Consider the following 19021-nt stretch of genomic DNA (forward strand, 5'->3'; position numbering starts at 1 on the left):
AGCAGGCCTAGTGCTGGGATGGGAGAAGGTAGGACACACGCCAGGAACTGAGGAGGCAGGAGAGGCAGAAAGGAAACAGGCTGACACGAGACAGGCGTTAAACCTCAGACGCTGCCGGTGAAAACCAAGGAAGGAAAAGATGAGAGGTGTTTGGGCCAGGCTTCTCTGGATTAGAGAAGCATCCTGTTCCAGCCTGTCCCAGCCTGCTCAGCCCTAATATCCTTTCCTCCCAGGATGGACCCGTTCTGGGGGCCGTGGGAAGCTTCAGCTGGTCCGGAGGTGCCTTCTTATATCCCCCAAATACGAGACCCACCTTTATCAACATGTCTCAGGAGAATGTGGACATGAGAGACTCCTACCTGGGTAAGAGGCGGCTGTGGGAGGGGAAGGGCGGATTGAGCTGCCTGAAGGCAGGAGAAGCCTTGGTGCTGAGGTCTGGGACCCCTCAGGTTACTCCACCGCAGTGGCCTTTTGGAAGGGGGTTCACAGCCTGATCCTGGGGGCCCCGCGTCACCAGCACACGGGGAAGGTTGTCATCTTTACCCAGGAAGCCAGGCATTGGAGGCCCAAGTCTGAAGTCAGAGGGACACAGGTTGGTATGGAAGGAGCCAGAGCGTGAGAGTGGGCAGCGTGGCCAGGGTGGGGGAGGGGATGACAGGGCTTTGGTGCCTATGAGGAGGTCGCGGTGCTGGGAGAGAGGCGGGACCTGGCCGAGAGGGGGCATCTTTAGATGACTTCAGGCTCGGCCCCCCAGATCGGCTCCTACTTCGGGGCCTCTCTCTGTTCTGTGGACGTGGATAGAGATGGCAGCACTGACCTGGTCCTGATCGGAGCCCCCCATTACTATGAGCAGACCCGAGGGGGGCAGGTCTCAGTGTGCCCCGTGCCCGGTGTGGTAAGTGGCCAAGGGTCCTGGCTGATGGGTGTGGGTGTGGGTGTGGTCTGCCCAGGTTGGGCCTGACACTGCCTTTGCTCTGCAGAGGGGCAGGTGGCAGTGTGAGGCCACCCTCCACGGGGAGCAGGGCCATCCTTGGGGCCGCTTTGGGGTGGCTCTGACAGTGCTGGGGGACGTAAACGGGGACAATCTGGCAGACGTGGCTATTGGTGCCCCTGGAGAGGAGGAGAGCAGAGGTGCTGTCTACATATTTCATGGAGCCTCGAGACTGGAGATCATGCCCTCACCCAGCCAGGTGAGGCATCGTTGTCAGCATGCTCTAGCTCCTTCTCTCTCGCCATGTCTCGGGTTGGCTAAATTCAGCCTCTGGACTCTGGCAAGAGTGTGGTTGCTTTTCTCTGTTTCCCTGAACAAAGCATCCTTGCATGGGCGCAACCTCCACTCTGTCATGGACAGCCTTCTGGGTCAGAGACTCAGTTTGGGCGTCAAAGTCTTGAGTCAGGTGCCCAGCAATAGCAGCCTTCATTTGCTGTGTGTTCTTTGTCTAAACGACTGCCCTACATTCTGCGACCTTTAGCGTTTTTTTGCCCTTCTGTTTTTTTTGTTATTGTTGTTTTGTTTTTGTTTTGTTTTGTTTTGTTTTCCTGTGAAACTGGGAAAGCCAACTCCTTCCTGTAAAGATAATGCAGTGACTGAGCTGAGCCCTCCATGTACCAGATAGTTCCTGGACGACCCAAGCGATGAACAAGTAAATCTGTGTCAATCCTGCTGCTACCCTTCTACACCACTACTGGTTACACCCTCAGGACAAGCTGGACCTGTGAGAGGGTGCCCTTCTCTCTTTCTGGGTGTCTCCCAGGACCCCACCACCACCACGGCTCGCTTTAACTCCAGACTCTTCTTTTATTTTCCCAATCCCTGCATACCATCACTTAGTTTTCCTTTTCCTTCTTGATCAGCGGGTCACTGGCTCCCAGCTCTCCCTGAGACTGCAGTATTTTGGGCAGTCATTGAGTGGGGGTCAGGACCTTACACAGGATGGCCTGGTGGACCTGGCCGTGGGAGCCCAGGGGCACGTACTGCTGCTCAGGTGAGAAGTCGCCACCCTTACCCTCTGTGTCCGGTGTGCTGGTCCTTTCTCAGCACCCTGTCTTGACTATCATGTATACCTCCAGGAGTCTGCCTCTGCTGAAAGTGGAGCTCTCCATAAGATTCGCCCCCATGGAGGTGGCAAAGGCTGTGTACCAGTGCTGGGAAAGGACTCCCACTGTCCTCGAAGCTGGAGAGGCCACTGTCTGTCTCACTGTCCACAAAGGCTCACCTGACCTGTTAGGTGAGTGTTTCCCTAAAACTGGGTCCAGCATCACCCTGTTAGAAGTCTCTAAGGCTATGTTCAGGACAGAGCAAGCCCAGGAGCACAAATCTCTCAACCCTTTCTCTCTTGCCTGAATTAGGCCTGAGGTCTTTTCTTCGCCTTCTTCATGAATCCTGTTCTCTGGACTCCTGTCTTGCAGGAAGACCTGCAGCCTGTTTCCCCTCCTCCCTGCCTCAGCCTCTGTCCCTTAAGCTACCATCTCTCTGGTTAGGTCCACCAAGGCAGAGACTGTCTCAGTGGTCCTTACACCTATTCTTAAGATTTATTTATTTATTTATTTATTTATTTATTTATTTATTTATTTATTTATTTTTAATGTATGTGAGTACACTGTCTCTGTCTTCAGACACCAGAAGAGGGCACCAGATTTCTTTACAGATGGTTGTGAGCCACCATGTGGTTGCTGGGAATTGAACTCAGATCCTCTGGAAGAGCAGTCAGTGCTCTTAACCACTGAGCCATCTCGCCAGCCCCCTTACACCTATTTTTATAACGTCTTCCCCACTGTCCAATGAGAAACTAGACTTGATCTCAAAATGTGAAACTAGGCTTCTCACCCCAATCCCTTAAACTGCTTTGTCTTAAGTTATAGAAACCCAAATTCTTTCCTGGAGTTCGTCCCAGCTTTGATCCCTCCTTGAATCTTCTACTCAGTCTACTCTCTTCCTCCATGCGCTTTTGTGAATGTGCCAGCATAACCTTCCCCGAGAGTCTTAGGCATACCAAACTTTGGGGACATTCTTTTTCCCACACTTCATTCATGGACCATGGGATTAGCTCCTTTATTACACCGAGATTCATGAGCGAAGAGATAATCAGCCTGTCTATCTGTCCATCTGTCTATCAACTTTCTATCATCTATCTATCTATCTATCTATCTATCTATCTATCTATCTATCTATCTTTCTATCATCTATCTATTTATCATCTATGTATCTATCATCTATCTTTCTATCATCTATCTATTTATCATCTATGTATCTATCTATCATCTATCTATCTTTCTATCATCTATTTATCATCTATGTATCTATCATCTATCTATCTTTCTATCATCTATCTATTTATCATCTATGTATCTATCAATGTATCTATGTATCTATCTATGTATCTATCTATGTATCTATCTATCATCTATCTATCATCTATTTATCATCTATGTATCTATCATCTATCTATTTATCTATCTATCTTTCATCTATCTATCATCATCTCCATGTGTTTTTCCAAAACGATGCAGTCATAGAAAGTTTTGCTCAGCAAGTATAAACAGATAAATGTAAACAGGATGCTGTGGTTCTAGTTGTTTTTTGCATTTTTCCTTTATTTCAGGTAATGTCCAAGGCTCTGTCAGGTATGATCTGGCGTTAGATCCGGGCCGCCTGATTTCTCGTGCCATTTTTGATGAGACTAAGAACTGCACTTTGACGGGAAGGAAGACTCTGGGGCTTGGTGATCACTGCGAAACAGTGAAGCTGCTTTTGCCGGTGAGGATTTGGGTTTGGGGTCAAGGACTGCTGGGGGAGGAACCAAGACTAACTTGTTGGGAAGCTCCATGGGAAGAGTGAGGATAGTGAAGCCAGAGGAAGCAGAGCTGGGAAGACAGCCTGGTTCCTCAGCCTGGATGTGGTGCTGTCTGGAGGCAGAGCAGGGGGATTCCACAATGAAGGGGAAGACCGATTGTGGTTCTTCAAGTTCCTTCTTTCTCAGGACTGTGTGGAAGATGCAGTGAGCCCTATCATCCTGCGCCTCAACTTTTCCCTGGTGAGAGACTCTGCTTCACCCAGGAACCTGCATCCTGTGCTGGCTGTGGGCTCACAAGACCACATAACTGCTTCTGTGAGTAGTTTCCAATGGAGTCCCAGGGACAGGATGGCTACATTGTATCTCCACATGCTTTAATAACCCATAATAGGTCCTCATGGTCCACTGCTGGCAACAAATCCAAAATGGCCCCTCAGCTTCTCAGGCCCCGTGCAGCTTGTACCCTTACACCCACCCAGCTAGTCCCATGTGTCCCGACATAAACACATTCTCCACACCGCCTCTTCTCTCTCATACTTACCTTGGAGCTTTGGCCTGCTATAATTCTCCTTCTTTCCTTCTCCCTGTTAAGTGCCAACCTCAGCTCCTGGTCACACTTGGTGTCCCACTTTTTCTCCTGCCCCTGAGTCTGCTATGACGATCTCATTTCAAAGCGATGTCACTAGGGACTGACACGACGATCTGCATCTGTGTTGGTGACTGTCGTGGAGCCCCACATTTCTTGAGCATCACAGCCATATCTAAGTCACCTGAAGTTTTCACTTCTCCAAACTTCCACCCAGTGGAAAACTCCTGTCTATTACTGTCATTTAGAAATGTCTGCTGAGTAGCCACTGTGAGCCATATTGGACTTGATCCAACCAAACCTTGCTGTGGTGACGTCAAGATCTTGTGTAGTCAATCCTTCACATTCTAGCCTTCAGTCTATGCCCACTCCTTGCTAGTGTCTATGAGGAGCATGGGAGGAGAGACATGCTAATAGTCCGCCATGCGGTGCTCAGAGACTCATCTAGACTTAGATGGAAAAAGAGCAAACCATTTTGTTTCAGCTGCCGTTTGAGAAGAACTGTAAGCAAGAACTCCTGTGTGAGGGGGACCTGGGCATCAGCTTTAACTTCTCAGGGTGAGTATGGTCTCCATCCATGTGATGAAGTGCTTGCGAGCCCCGGCTTCCTAAGAAAATGAATTGTATTGGAATACTATCAGTGCATGGTTCAAGAGTTACCGCCATCTTGCCTCTGCCCCTGATCCAATTTCCAACTTGCCTTCAGGCTTGACCTTTTCTCCTCAGCCTGCAGGTCTTGGTGGTGGGAGGCTCCCCAGAGCTCACTGTGACAGTCACTGTGTGGAATGAGGGTGAGGACAGCTATGGAACTTTAGTCAAGTTCTACTACCCAGCAGGGCTATCTTACCGACGGGTAACAGGGACTCAGGTAAGCCGGTCCCTTGGACTCTGCTAGACGGTTAGGGCCTTTTCTGTTCCTGATACCAAAATACCTTAGGCTGAATAAGTTATAAAGAATTATTTTTGAAAAGAAATATTAAGAGCTAATCATTTCGGCTTATGATTCTGCAAGGGCAAACCTAAGAGATGATCTGGCGGTGGTCTCCAGGCAGAGTCTCAAAGCAGTTCAAGGAAGGATATGGCAAAGACGTGTGTGTTTTCTTTCCTCTTCTATCATGGGGTCCCACATTAATGATCTTGTCCAATTTTAATCACTTCCCAGTCTGGTTAAGGGGATATCTCAGCAGTCTCAGTCTGGGGCTGGTGTCTGTGGGGGAGCTGCTGGTCTCTAGGCTGTGTTGGAATCCCAAAGAAGATGGGTTTAGTACTAAGCACAGCAACAGGATAGACGAACTGCTAGCTCGTGCTGTGAGGTAATCCCACCAGAGAGCACACTGACACTCTTGATGCTGAATAGAAAGTCTGTACTGTTGACTGGTGGCTGCGCAGGGAACTTCCCAAAACCATGCAGCACCGAGGGTTACTGGTTTTTGTTCTTCTGTGAACAAAACCCACATCCTGGCTAATACACTCTGTTTAGCAAGAACAGTTAGCAAAGAAGCAAACTACAGGAGGAGACCTTTCTGGATCCTGACACTATGGACTAGGTCTTTGATGAATTAGTCCTTTCTTCTGGTTTTGGCAGGTGTTGGGGCCTATGTGCTGGGTTTTAAGGTCAGAATGTTGACTCTAACATGATGTCAGTTGTGCTAGGGTCTCGGGGCCTTACACTGGAGTGAGGGCAAGCAGACAAAGAGCGAAGTTTCCTTCTTCGATGTCCTTTTTCTGTCAACTGCCACTAGAGGTGTGTCCCAGATTCAGGGTGAGACTTCCTACCTCAATCATATTAAGAAAATCCCATCACAGATGTGTCCACCAATTTGGGATTTAATTGATTCCAGATGTAATCACGTTGACAACCAAGATTAGCACCCATCACAGAAGGTGAGGTCTGCTCATGGTAGGGGGGGCACAGTAGCTACAGCATGGCCTCTGTGGTGCAAGGGAGCCAGTTATGCCTCAGCAGCAAAGAAGAAGCAGAACTCAAGCAGGATGCTATATGCCTCAAGACTCTTTCAGAATAACCTGTATCATCCAGCTAGGTTGTAAGTCCCCAGCGTTCTACAGTCCCCCAAAACACAGCACCATCACTGAGGACAAAGTATACACACAGATGCCATCCAAACCCTCATGCAACAGCAGAACAGTTTCATTCTACTGTTGTACAAGACCTCTGTATGGCTACACCCAGACTTCAACCCTTCTACAACTGAGAGTTGCTTTTCTGATTTGAGCCATGACTGTTCTTGAACTAGTATCCTGGTGTACGACGCATGGTGTTTTGGAAGGTTTCTGTCACACATGGATTCTATAACTTTAACATTTTCAGAAGTTTTTTTTAACCTATTTACACTGAGCAGCACGTGACAGTGCCTGTGCCTGTCTGCCTATCAGACCTTTTAACTGTCGGTGTGATCTTGGTATTTCCTTGCAGCCGTTGTTTGGAATATTCTAGAGAGGTTGTGCAGCTTCACATATATTTTATGGTCCTCTGGGTCTTTTCTTTGGGGATCTATCTACCTACATTTTTTTTTCTGTTCTTTCCTGTATTTAAAAAAATCAGCCAGCCCTGTAGCACGTGCCTTTAATTCCAGTACTTATGAGGCAGAGACGGGCAGATCTCTGTGAGTCCGAAGTCAGTCTAGTCTACAGAATGAGTTCCAGGCCAATCAGAGCTACATAATGAGATCCTGCCTATTAAAAATGACAAATAAAACCCCACCTCTGGGTGTAGTGACAATCGCCTTGGGTGAACTCTTGGGTGGCAGAGGCAAAAGGATCCCTGTGAGTTTGAGGCTAGCCTGGTCTACATCGTGAGTTCTAGGCCATTCCAGACTACCTAGGGAGACCCAGTCTCAGACACTGATTTGCCAGGGGCCTTGACATAATGTAATGGTCCCAGTCTAGTGATGTGCTAACGACAGTGTTTCAGTCTCTGCATTGTGTCTTCACACTATAAAGGATGCCTTAATCCACCTAGAATTGAGTTTATCAAGCTTTTCCTTCCTTCTTAGTATCTTTGTATATGAATCTTGTTTGAGAAATATTGTCATATTCCAACGCCCCAGTGTGTGTCTTCCCACATGCCCATAGACCTCAGGCCTCTGCTCTTTGCCCCTCCCCAAGTCCATACTTTCTCCCAGACCTGTAATCCAAGGGCCACTGCCTCCCCTCCTACAGCCACACTGTCTCCTTGTTCCTGCCAACTCCAGAAAGATCTGACCTGGATCAGGAACTCAGTGACAACAAGGTGCCACGGTCTCAGGCTGACCTTGAACTTCTGAAGTTGAGGGTTACAGGCCTGTGCCATCACGCCCATTTATGAGGTTCTAGGAATCAACAGTGAAACGATGATATAACATCCCCAGCCCACAAACGGTGGTTAAGGGCACTTGACACCAAAATTGATGACCTGAGCTCAATCCATAAGACTTCTGAGTCACACACACACACACACACACACACACACACACACACACACACGTGGGATATACGTGTAAAAAAGATTATTTAAATTTAAAACAAATGTTTCCTAGGGAAGGGATGTAGTTTCGTGGTAGAGAATGCCCCTGACATGTATGAGTGAGGTTATAACAAACTATATTCCCTTTAAAAATCTTTAGAATTTTACTTTTGTACAGATAAATCTTTTAAAGTACTAGAGTTTATTTTAATGAATAAAATAAGGTAGGGATCCAATTTCACTTTTCTTTCTGTACTTTTATTTTTCAATATGGAGTGGTTTTTCTTGGTATCATTTATTGAGAAATCTGTCACCCCCCCTCCCCCAACTGCTCTGCAGTGCCACTGCTGTCATATGCCAGTCCTATACATACATATATGGTAACCGGCAACCGTGCTGGTTTGAATGAACAATCCCGACCCCCCATAGTCTTAGAGTTTTAATACTTGGTCCTCTGTTGGTGGAACTGTGTGGGAGTTTAGGGGGCGCCAGCTTTGCTGGATGCCATGCACCACTGCTGGGTCGGGGTCAAGGGCAAAAGCTTTCGGCTGCTTGAAGCTGTGGTTGCAGTTTACACTGTGGTTTAGGGTGTAAGTCCTCGCTGTGTGCTCAGGCTGCCATGCCTGCTATTTTCTGTCGCACCTCCCCGCCATGGTGGACTTGTTTCTCTCTGGAACTGTAAACCCAAGTAAAGTCTTCTATATTTAAGTTGCCCTGGCCATAGTTTCTCTTTTAGCATAGCAACAGGAGAACAACTAACGCAGTAACTCGAGTCCATCTCCTCTCCTATAAGCAACCTCATCAGTACCCACTACGCTTGGCCTGTGAGGCTGAGCCCGCTGCCCAGGAGGACCTGAGGAGCAGCAGCTGTAGCATTAATCACCCCATCTTCCGAGAAGGTGCAAAGGTCGGTGCTATCAGTCCCGCCCCACCCCCATCCTCAGCACTGGCCTCCCTTGCTTCCCCACGAGCCTCTCCATTCCCACGTTTTCTTTTCTTTTCCTTCAGACCACCTTCATGATCACATTCGATGTCTCCTACAAGGCCTTCCTAGGAGACAGGTTGCTTCTGAGGGCCAAAGCCAGCAGGTGAGCCCAGGAGAGCTATGGTATGCCCTTCCTACCCCAGTTTTATGTCCCAGCTGGGTATCCGTTTCCTGATCCCTTCACAGTTGTCTTCCACTCTTTCTCTCCAGTGAGAATAATAAGCCTGATACCAACAAGACTGCCTTCCAGCTGGAGCTCCCAGTGAAGTACACCGTCTATACCCTGATCAGTAGGTAGGAATCCTTAACTCTTGCCTTGCTCCTTCAACCTTCCTCCAAGCCTCTTTGTGAAGTAGGCTTCTGAATCAGCCTGCTTCATGATGGTGACTGGGGCAGGATCCTTGTAAAGAAGAGGTTTCTTTAGCTCACAGTCTGGAGGGTGACAGTCTAAGCAGCACAGTGCCAGATTTGACGAGAGTCCCCTGGGCCACAGAAGGCAGAAGGCGTGCCAATGACAGAACAGTGAGCTAGAAGACGATCACACAGCTAAGATAGGGAGGCAAAGCAAAGGAGGAGGTGCCAGTTGGGCAACTTGTCCCTAGGTTTTCCCCTCATGAAGGTCTCACCCCTTCCCAACATTGTACCAAGGGCCAAGCTCCCAGCACACGAACCCTCAGAGAACACACTCAAACTGTCCAGCCTGGAGCAGCCTCTAAGCTCCCTCCTGCAGAAATTCTTGAGTGGGTTTCCAGCCATCTCTCTCTCTCTCTCTCTCTCTCTCTCTCTCTCTCTCTCCCTCCCTCCCTCTCTCTCTCTCTCTCTCTCTCTCTCTCTCTCTCACACACACACACACACATATACATATACCTATGCCTATACACCACACACATATACCTATACCTATACACACACACATATACATATACCTATACCTATACACACACATATATATATATCCATATATATATGTATATATATATATATATATATCCATTGTTTAATTCCTCTTCTCTCTCCAGTACTTACTCCTCCCTTCTCACAAAACTTTCCTCGGTGCTAGACGCTGAGTGAAACTATGAGATTGAGGGCGAGACTTTTCTGGGCATTGCATTCTGGGAGCTTGACCTAACAGGATAGGTCTGTCACCACACAGAAGCCAGGCAAGGTCAGAGGAGGGTAGAGCTGGTAGGAGAGTCACGTGCAAAGCTGCTGCTATGGGATTTGAAGGTGAACGCAGGGGCAGGGTAAGCTAGAAGCACGCAAGTGACTTTCCAGAGTGGACTGTTACTCCATGGAGTGAGAACTGTTGGGAGGGCTGAGAGAGTCAGTCCCATGAGTGGGGTTCGCTCAGTGGTTGCTGAGTGCACAGAAGAACTGGAGGGGTCAGGACCAAATGTGTCATTTTCAGTGACATGACCCATGGATGACATTTATGAATTTTCTCTTTTCTCCCTAGGAAAACACAGCTTACAGTTAAATATACTAGGGATATTTCAAGCATTTTTTTGTTATAGTGGGGTTTTGAAAGAGTTGTTTATTATTATTATCATTACTACTACTACTACTACTACTAATTTCACTTAATACTCTGGATAACCATATTGTTATCTCTATTTTTACCAATAAAAATTAAGAATTAATAACCTGCACCTGCATTCACCAGATTAGCCACATTGAATGTCTCCTACAAGGCCACCCTGGGTAACAGGGTTGCTTATGTGGTCCAAAGCAAGCAGGCAAGCCCAGGCCCAGAGAGCCTTCCTCCAGAGAGGGTTTGTGCCCATGCATATGTGTCACATACCTCGCAAGACTGAGGAAAGGCGGAGGGCTCTACTCAGCTTCGAAAAGAACTTTAAGTCTGGGGGTTGGGGATTTAGCTCAGTGGTAGAGCGCTTGCCTAGCAAGAGCAAGGCCCTGGGTTTGGTCCCCAGCTCCGGAAAAAAAAAAGTTTAAATCTGGGGAAATGGCTCAGAGGGTGAAGACACTGCCAAACCCGATGCCTGGGCTCTCATGGTAGAGGCAGAGAACATTAAATGTGCACGGTGGCACACGCCCTCCTCCAGATAAACAGATGTAAAGCAACTGTTTCTGGAATGTTTAGAGCTGGAGGTTTTAAGGCAAGAAAGGGGAAGCAGAGATAGATGACATTTGGGAGACACAGAGGAATCCATGCTGAGAGAAAACTCCCAGAGGTTACAGAAAGCTGGGGACAGGGTGCTGGATGCTGCTACAGCAGTCCTGCAGGACGCTAACCAGGCTAAACGACTATGTTTCAGGTTACTTTGTTGAGCAGGAAGTGGAGGGTGTGAGCTGTGAACTTGGGCACTTCTTCAGCAGTGCCTTGGCTCTGAGGACTGAACCTGGGGCCTAGCGTTTGCTAAGCAAGTCCGACAGCCGCATCCTCAGTCTCCTGTTCTAAAATGTCCAGTTGATAGCGTGAAACTATTGGGCTCTGCAGAAGTTCTGGGTAGAGGCTCTGGCTTCTGGGTGCTGATGAAGTATGCTGGCCCTTCTTCTAGCTCTGTGGCCCTGGCTCATCCTGGAACTCACTAAGTGGCCCTGGGTATCCTAAAACTCGCTATGTAGACCAGCTGGCCTCAAACTCACAGAGAAGGGCCCGCCCGCCTGCCTCTGCCTCCCAAGGGCTGGGATTATAGATGGCCACCACCATGCCCTTCCTGCTTAATTCTATTGAGATCTGAGACATCAAGCATGGAGAAGGCAGGGACCATGACCTAACTGTTGAAATCCTCAGAACTATCCAAACACCTCTCGAAAAGACTTTTGAGTGTGAAACTTTTTATTCATACAGGCAGTGGTATTCAATAAGACATTTTCAAAAGTAACTATGTTCTTTGTTATTTAATTCAAATTTTTGATAATTTCATACACGAGTAATGTATTTACACAACCCACTCCCTCTTTTCCTCTCCCCTCCTACTCCTCCTGTGCCCCTCCCTACCCTCTTTTGTAACATAGTAAATGTCTACTGAGAGCCATTGTTATAATTCTAGCATTTGGAAGACAGGGGTAGGGAGATTGCTGTGAATTTAAGGCTGATCTGGGCTATGCTTTGAGCCTATCTCACAATTATAAAAAGAAAGAAAAATGAGGAACTGGTAGATAGAAACCTGTCAGCATTTAGGGTGCCCCTTGGCTTGAGATCCCCGGGCCGTCTCCTTTCGCACGTGCTCACCTGCCCCAACACAACTATATCTGCTTCCGTGCCTGCCACCAGACAGAGGCCGCACTCCACTTGTCCCAAGTAACCTAGCCTTCACGTCGGAGGGCCACCCTGGGCTGATTTATTCTGGCAGAAGACTTTGTAGGAGTTCCTGAGACCACTTCCTATCTGCTAGAGGAGGCGTATAAACGCTTTCTCGCCACTGGGAAATGTTGATCAGTACAAGAAACATGCAGACGTTGGGTCCCTAAGTGAAAATCGCTAGAACTTGATTGACAACTTTTTCCTGCCAAAGAAAGAGCCGGGACAGAGCTTCAGGGGTATAAAGAAGTCAGTGCACCAAGGGGAGAGCTGGTAACCCCAGTGCCTAGCAAAGGCACTGTGGGGAGAGGAGTGGAAGCTGGCACCGAGGCTGCAGATACATTCGGAGACCATGGTTGTCTTCCTGAGTATCTGCTGGGCCTAGTGCTCAGCAACAAGTGATGGTTCAAACGGAGATGGCGTCAGAGCTGTTTCTCACTCACATGCCGTTTTCTCCAGGCAAGAAGATTCCACCAACCATGTCAACTTTTCATCTTCCCACGGGGGGAGAAGGCAAGAAGCCGCACATCGCTATCGTGTGAGAAGCTAGGGAGTACGCGTGTCGGTCTCGGCTCAGGATGGGGAAGACTGGAGAACCGGGGTAAGGAACAAGGAGGGGTGCTCTGGGGACCATGCCACTATCTGGTCTCCGTTCCTGCAGGTGAATAACCTGAGTCCACTGAAGCTGGCCGTCAGAGTTAACTTCTGGGTCCCTGTCCTTCTGAACGGTGTGGCTGTGTGGGACGTGACTCTGAGCAGCCCAGCACAGGTACCAGCCTGTAGCATTTCTCTCTCCACAGTCCCTCTCTGTAATAATGCCATGCTCTTACCAGGAGGATTGCCTCTGCTCCTAGGGTGTCTCCTGCGTGTCCCAGATGAAACCTCCTCAGAATCCCGACTTTCTGACCCAGATTCAGAGACGTTCTGTGCTGGTGAGCAAAGCCCACGGACTGAGGGACACAGGAATGTACTGGTGAATTGGAGTGGTGTCGTCAGCCTGAGATGTTACACTCTCTACTCAGTGTTAGCCTTTATTTTATCTTTTTGTCTCTCTCTAAGGAAAGGCCCCCTCTCCTCAGCTCTGTTCCCTTCCTGTCCCCAGGACTGCTCCATTGCTGACTGCCTGCACTTCCGCTGTGACATCCCCTCCTTGGGCATCCAGGATGAACTTGACTTCATTCTGAGGGGCAACCTCAGCTTCGGCTGGGTCAGTCAGGTGTGTAGCCAATGGCAGAGCTGCTCCCCTGGCCCGTGTGTGCCTGATGGGTCTGGGGCATCCTTGGGTCAGGGCTGTTCTTGAACGCTGAGCTGCCTGCCCCCAGGTCTAATTCCCAGCTCTGCCCCACCCTCTCTTTGGCAGACATTGCAGGAAAAGGTGTTGCTTGTGAGTGAGGCTGAAATCACTTTCGACACATCTGTGTACTCCCAGCTGCCAGGACAGGAGGCATTTCTGAGAGCCCAGGTAGTGACTGTGGCAGGCGGGAGCCAGGCTGGTGAGAGGGCTCCGATGTTCAGTCTGTAGTGTTAGCTGTGGGATTTGCCAGATTGGACAGAAGATGAAGGTTCCTAGATGCACAGAATCCATGAAGGTTTCTGTAGCTCAATGGTTGGAAGCATTCATGGGTCTTGGCCAGTGAGTGGGGGTAAGTGTGTGTTTGTGCATGTGTGTGTGTGTGTATGAGTGTGTGTGTATGAGTGTGTGTGTGTATGAGTGTGTATGAGTGTGTGTGTATGAGTGTGTGTGTATGAGTGTGTGTATGAGTGTGTGTATGAGTGTGTGTGTATGAGTGTGTGTGTATGAGTGTGTGTGTATGAGTGTGTGTGTATGAGTGTGTGTATGTGTGTGTGTGTATGAGTGTGTGTATGTGTGTGTGCGTGTATATGAGTGTTTGTGTGTGTGTCTCTCTGTGTGTGTATGTAAGAATAAGCACTCACTGATTTTCAAATCAGGTGGAGACAACGTTAGAAGAATACGTGGTCTATGAGCCCATCTTCCTCGTGGCGGGCAGCTCGGTGGGAGGTCTGCTGTTACTGGCTCTCATCACAGTGGTACTGTACAAGGTGAACTGTTGTTTTCAAGTCATTTTCCTAACACAACTAGTGTCTGCCAGCAGCTCTGCCATGTACAAGATAGGACAGTGATAACTCAGATCGTGGTCATGGGGCAGCTTGGCCACATGTTCTGTCCCCATCACTTAGATTTGCTTGGTCTTTTTCCAGTTCTCCTTTTTGAAATAACAATTAAGACTCAGGTCACAGAACGGCTGAAGTGACATAGACACTCCATGTGTAAATGTGCCTGACCATGAGCCTATGCCTTTCTCGCCCAGTTAAGGGTGTAACGACTGCTCGGCACACGGTTGTCTCCATACATGACGCTGTGCACACAACTGCTTGGCACACAGCTGGAAGTTATTTTAGTTTCTTTCTTATCTTCAACTCCTCTACTTTCTCCCTTTCCTTCTTACCCAGTTTTTCTGACTTTATTATTTTATAGCTTGGCTTCTTCAAACGTCAGTACAAAGAAATGCTGGACGGCAAGGCTGCAGATCCTGTCACAGCCGGCCAGGCAGATTTCGGCTGTGAGACTCCTCCATATCTCGTGAGCTAGGAATCCACTCTCCTGCCTATCTCTGCAATGAAGATTGGTCCTGCCTATGAGTCTACTGGCATGGGAACGAGTTCCCTACAGCTCTGGACTAGCCTGGGGAACGTCCCAGGCGTGATGTCATACCTCCTGAGATGGGAGATTTTTATGCTTTTGCCGAAGTGTCAGACTTCAGTGCTGATCCACTTTTTTTTGCAAGAGCAGGGATGGGGTCAGCATAAATTTACATATGGAGAAGATTTAGCACCCAATATAGACTGACAGGAGTATGCTCAGTATCCAATGTGTTGCTTGTATGTATTTTTTAAAAAATAAATATGAAAATGCAGGGGGAAACACCACATTTTCTTTATATTAAAAATAACTTGAACTGAGATATGACCTACCCTATGGCCTGCCCAGCCTCTCTGCCATGCCGTTCCCAAAGAATCAGAGGACACCAAAGTTTCACACCTTTATTGCGCTTGGAACTGTCCACTGGAACCTCAGGGGCCCTTAGAGCCGGTATGGAGGTCAGTTTGGAGACTGTGGCAGAGTACGTCTGCTGAGTCTTCAAGGCTGCTCGTAGCCGGTGGGCAAAGGATTGACGTGGGGATTGTGGAAAAGCGTGTGGTTCCCATCCCCCCAGGAGAAGGGCTGTGGAGAGAAGGCAGACTGGTCACTGTGGTCCCTCCCCTGGAATTCCCCTGCATGCTCTCACTCATTCACCCTCTGGCATACCTTGGTTCGGATGCGGAGGTGGTGATAGGGGATGAATTCTGGGCGCTCATGGTGGCCAGCGTGCATCCAGCAGTTAAGCGAGCAGAGAGCTACGCTGGGGAGAGCCAGCACAAAGGTCAGGAGGCGCCAAGTGTTGGCTGGGAGAGCAAAGGTGGGAGTGAGAGCAGATTCACAGGTAAAAGTTATCACTGGGCCTAGAGGTCTGAAAGATCGGTGCCTGGTAGATCAGGAGAGGGGAGCCAGGAAAGGGAGGGAGGGGAAGGCAGGGGCCAAGAAAACAAATGGGCTAGGCTACTAAATCTCCCTCAGGCCTGGCCCCACTTACCTCCTGCGCCTCCGTGGTCTCCTTTGGATGCGCTGGCCATGCTCCGACTGAGGACCTTAAGAGGCAGAGCCATTGTTGAAGGGAGGCTAGGAATGGCACTGTCCTTCTCTGTCTCCTTCACTCAGTCTAGGGGATCTCCTCCCCACTCGCAGCCAATCACCTGTTGAGCCGGCACATGGATGGCTATTTTTAGGGACTTTCTCTGACTAAAGTGGGTCTTGACTGGAAGGAGATCCTCTTCTGGCAGCTGATGCAATGTGCCTTTTATTTTGGCAAGGGAACATTTAAAGTGAAATACGCCCCTGGCTTGGCCATACAAGCCTGTCGGCCCGGCACTTGAAACAGGTAGGCAGGAAGATCAGAGTTCAAGGCCACTGTGGTCAAGTTAGTGAAGTTGAGCGCAGCTTGAACAACCTAAGATCCCATCTTTAAAACAAAATTTTAAAATGGGGTGGGGGTCGGGGTGGGAGTGTAGTTCGGTTGGTAAAATGCCTGGAGTGTCTGCCTACTTAGTACCCATAATGCCCTGAGTTCTTTCCCTACTGCTACACAAGCCCAGTGTGGTGGCACTTATCTTTAATGACTTCATTTAATATTCTGTTCTCAATGGCTAGCACAGGGTAGACATGTAATATACCTAAAATTCATTAAGTGCCCATTTTAAAAATTATTTATCAGTGCTGGGAATTGAATCCCTGGGCTGCGTGCACGCTAATTAAATGTTCCTCCACTGAGCTTAGTCTTGGTGATTGCTGTATTTTATTTAGTATTGGTGTGTGTGCTCAGACATGTGAGCTCAGAGAACAACTTTATGGTTTGTTCTCTCCTTCTGGGAGCCAAGAGCAGGTCACCATGCTTGTATAGTGAGCACCTTTGCCCACTGATTCATCTAGCCAGCCCAAGAAGCTTGAAGGCAGAGTGGGGAAAGACTTAAGAGCCGGAGCTCTGTAGCCCGAGCTATATTCTCAGCCATCGGGCTTTCTGTTCTTCCTCTCTATGATTGGAGTTCACTATGCAGTCTAGGCTGGAATCGAACTCATGACTCTCCTGCTTTAGTTTCATCAGTGCTGCCATTTCAGGTGTGAACTGTACCGTGCTCAGATTTATAGTCTAACAGGATGCTTCCAGCTCTGAGCAAAGTTTGATGTTTCTAATCGGTACACTTTCAAGAAAGGACTCTTCTACACCTATACTCCTTATTTACTTTAATCTTGGGCTAGTGAGATGGCTCAGCGGTAAGGGTGCTTGCTGGTAAGCCTGGCATTCTGTGTTTGATCCCTAAGACACAGAAGGTAAGAGATCGTCATGCTCCCAGCGCCCCCTCCCATAAACATATAATTAAATGCAATAGAAAGAGAATAGTTTCACCTACCCAGGTTCCTCTTTCCGTAATGAATTCTTCCCATTTTGGGAAGAATTTCACTTTTGCCCCGTTGGGTTTTTAGGACTGCTGTGGAAATGGGACTTTAAATTTTCCTGTCATTCAACCTCCCCAGCCCCCATACACAGTTCCCTCTAATCTCCTCCTATTAGGTTCCATTGTAGCTATTGAAGAAAACGGAAAGAGGGAGATTTTTACTTACAGAGAGTTTAGGTCCCCCTTTCCTCCAAAGTAGCCTCTCAGAGGCTTGCTGAGAATTCCCTCCCTGCCTTCTCTGCTCCTTGCAACCACTTGGTGAGTGCTACAAAGGTCACTCCTGTCCTCTACCGCCATCGTGTGGTGCTCTTGCAAACATACCTGGAGATCTTTCCTTAAGATTTTCTCCAGATGGTAGTTCTTGTGTTATGTTTTTGATTCCTGTGCCGCTGGGGGCTGAACCTAGAGGCGAGGTACACCAGACAAACTCACACTCCTGGCCATTTTTTCTTTCTTTTTTCTTTTGTTTGGTTTTTACTGAGTACCCCTGCCTGGCTTGGATCCTAAGTCCTCCTTGGTGCTGTTTTTCCAGGTGCATGCCACCACATCCAACTGGGTTTTGCCTTAACTGTTTCTGTGTGAGAAAGCTAGCATCTGCACCTGTAACATCTGTAGCAACTGCAGCTCCCTTGCACCATGCACGAGTTACATTCCCAGGCCTGGAAGTTTGTTCTTTGCTTCAGACAGAGAAAAAACCAAATTCACCTGTAGATGGTCTTTGATACTTTGTGGATTCTTCTTTTCCCCACCCTTTATTCCCCTGGTTTTATCCCCTAACCCTAGATATGAGAGAAACCAGGATAGAGGGGAGAGAGGACTTGGGGGAAAATCTCCGAATTTCTTTCCTTTTGTTTCTTCTTTGACCATGGCTACTAACAAACCACAACCAACCCCTTAAATGATCAGCCTGCCTCTCAGGGCCTTTACATTTATGTATCTTCTGGAAAGTTCCCAGGATTCCGAAAGGTCATGCAGCAGCAGAAACTATCTGCAGCTGGCAAAACCAGGCCTTTGTTAGAGCACGAGGCAAATCATAGCCAGCTAGTGTGGAGTGGACTTTTGGAAGAACATTCATATAATATTTCTGTGTTGTCAAAAAGAATCCAAAATTTCAGAATTCTTAAAAATGTCACCACATTCACCAACTGCTAAGCCCCGCTGTGCAACACCCAAGCCTTTTATTAGTCATTTACCAAGTGGTGGTGACACAGGGCATGGAGGGATGGCCTATGCCAATCTTTCTTATGCACTACATAGAATTGTTAGCAGAAATTTTATGGGTTCCTGCCAAAGTCACCACATGCTAGAGGGGAAATCAGACTCAGAACAAAAGGTAGATGTGACACAGAAATAACCTGTCCCATATCATTTTTAGAGAACATTCATCTTCAGTGACAGGCTGTTATTTGAATATATAGCCAGGCATAAATCATTAATGAAAGAAAATAATTTTCCCAGAGTGTCTGTCATTCACAGATACAGCAAAGCTAATATAATTCTTTTAGCCAGGCTTCACACCCTGGAGCTATGGTAACTAGGCCTATAGATAACATTAAAGTCCAAAGGGAAGAAGAAGGCACAGTGATTACCATCTCCAACTGTCCCCTGCTGAATTCCTCACGATCCTTCTGTGCAGAGACCCATCAGCTCGCTGGTTTGCAACAGGAGCAGGGCTGTACAGTTCTTCAAACTTCTGCCATGTGGTGAGCACCGGCTTCTGGGTGAAGTGGGAGCAGGGTTGATGAGTCTGCCTTCTTCTCTGGATGGTGACCTGGAGAGGCTGGACTGGGTGGACTTTTGCAGTCCAGGTCTCTCCTTCCTTAGTTGGGGTTGCTGTCTTTACCCAGGCATGGTGGGC

General features: G+C 48.1%; 2 protein-coding genes across 6 annotated transcripts in view; one reads left to right on the forward strand and one right to left on the reverse strand.

Moving 5' to 3' along the window:
- Itgad (integrin subunit alpha D) overlaps positions 1-15037 on the forward strand; it is a 28661-nt gene extending 13624 nt beyond the window's left edge. For all 3 annotated transcript variants that reach the window (NM_031691.2, XM_039089555.2, XM_039089549.2), the window contains 20 exons: positions 234-363; positions 450-592; positions 755-895; positions 981-1190; positions 1855-1985; positions 2071-2228; positions 3603-3757; positions 3981-4109; positions 4865-4938; positions 5107-5248; positions 8637-8750; positions 8852-8931; positions 9039-9122; positions 12553-12631; positions 12755-12862; positions 12948-13025; positions 13196-13309; positions 13454-13555; positions 14044-14154; positions 14591-15037. In NM_031691.2, the coding sequence (NP_113879.2) occupies positions 234-363; positions 450-592; positions 755-895; positions 981-1190; positions 1855-1985; positions 2071-2228; positions 3603-3757; positions 3981-4109; positions 4865-4938; positions 5107-5248; positions 8637-8750; positions 8852-8931; positions 9039-9122; positions 12553-12631; positions 12755-12862; positions 12948-13025; positions 13196-13309; positions 13454-13555; positions 14044-14154; positions 14591-14704 (2397 nt within the window). In that variant the 3' untranslated portion in view covers positions 14705-15037. The remainder of the gene's footprint in view (positions 1-233; positions 364-449; positions 593-754; positions 896-980; positions 1191-1854; positions 1986-2070; positions 2229-3602; positions 3758-3980; positions 4110-4864; positions 4939-5106; positions 5249-8636; positions 8751-8851; positions 8932-9038; positions 9123-12552; positions 12632-12754; positions 12863-12947; positions 13026-13195; positions 13310-13453; positions 13556-14043; positions 14155-14590) is intronic.
- Positions 15038-15142: 105 nt separating this feature from the next.
- Positions 15143-17361, reverse strand: Cox6a2 (cytochrome c oxidase subunit 6A2). 3 transcript variants are annotated; one of them, XM_006230218.1, is made up of 4 exons: positions 17330-17361; positions 15747-15906; positions 15422-15558; positions 15143-15337 (listed from the first exon to the last, which is right to left on the reverse strand). In XM_006230218.1, the coding sequence occupies exons 2-4, from the start codon at positions 15817-15819 to the stop codon at positions 15254-15256; spliced, it is 294 nt and encodes a 97-aa protein (XP_006230280.1). In that variant the 5' UTR covers positions 15820-15906; positions 17330-17361; the 3' UTR covers positions 15143-15253. The 3 variants fall into 3 exon arrangements, 2 of the variants coding, with proteins under 2 accessions (XP_006230280.1, NP_036944.2); NR_037674.1 differs by lacking the exon at positions 17330-17361 and having other exon boundaries at positions 15422-15515; positions 15747-15889; NM_012812.3 differs by lacking the exon at positions 17330-17361 and having other exon boundaries at positions 15747-15889.
- Positions 17362-19021: the final 1660 nt, after the last annotated feature.

Source organism: Rattus norvegicus, chromosome 1 (assembly GCF_036323735.1).
Source record: "Rattus norvegicus strain BN/NHsdMcwi chromosome 1, GRCr8, whole genome shotgun sequence".
Taxonomy (NCBI): Eukaryota; Metazoa; Chordata; class Mammalia; order Rodentia; family Muridae; genus Rattus; species Rattus norvegicus.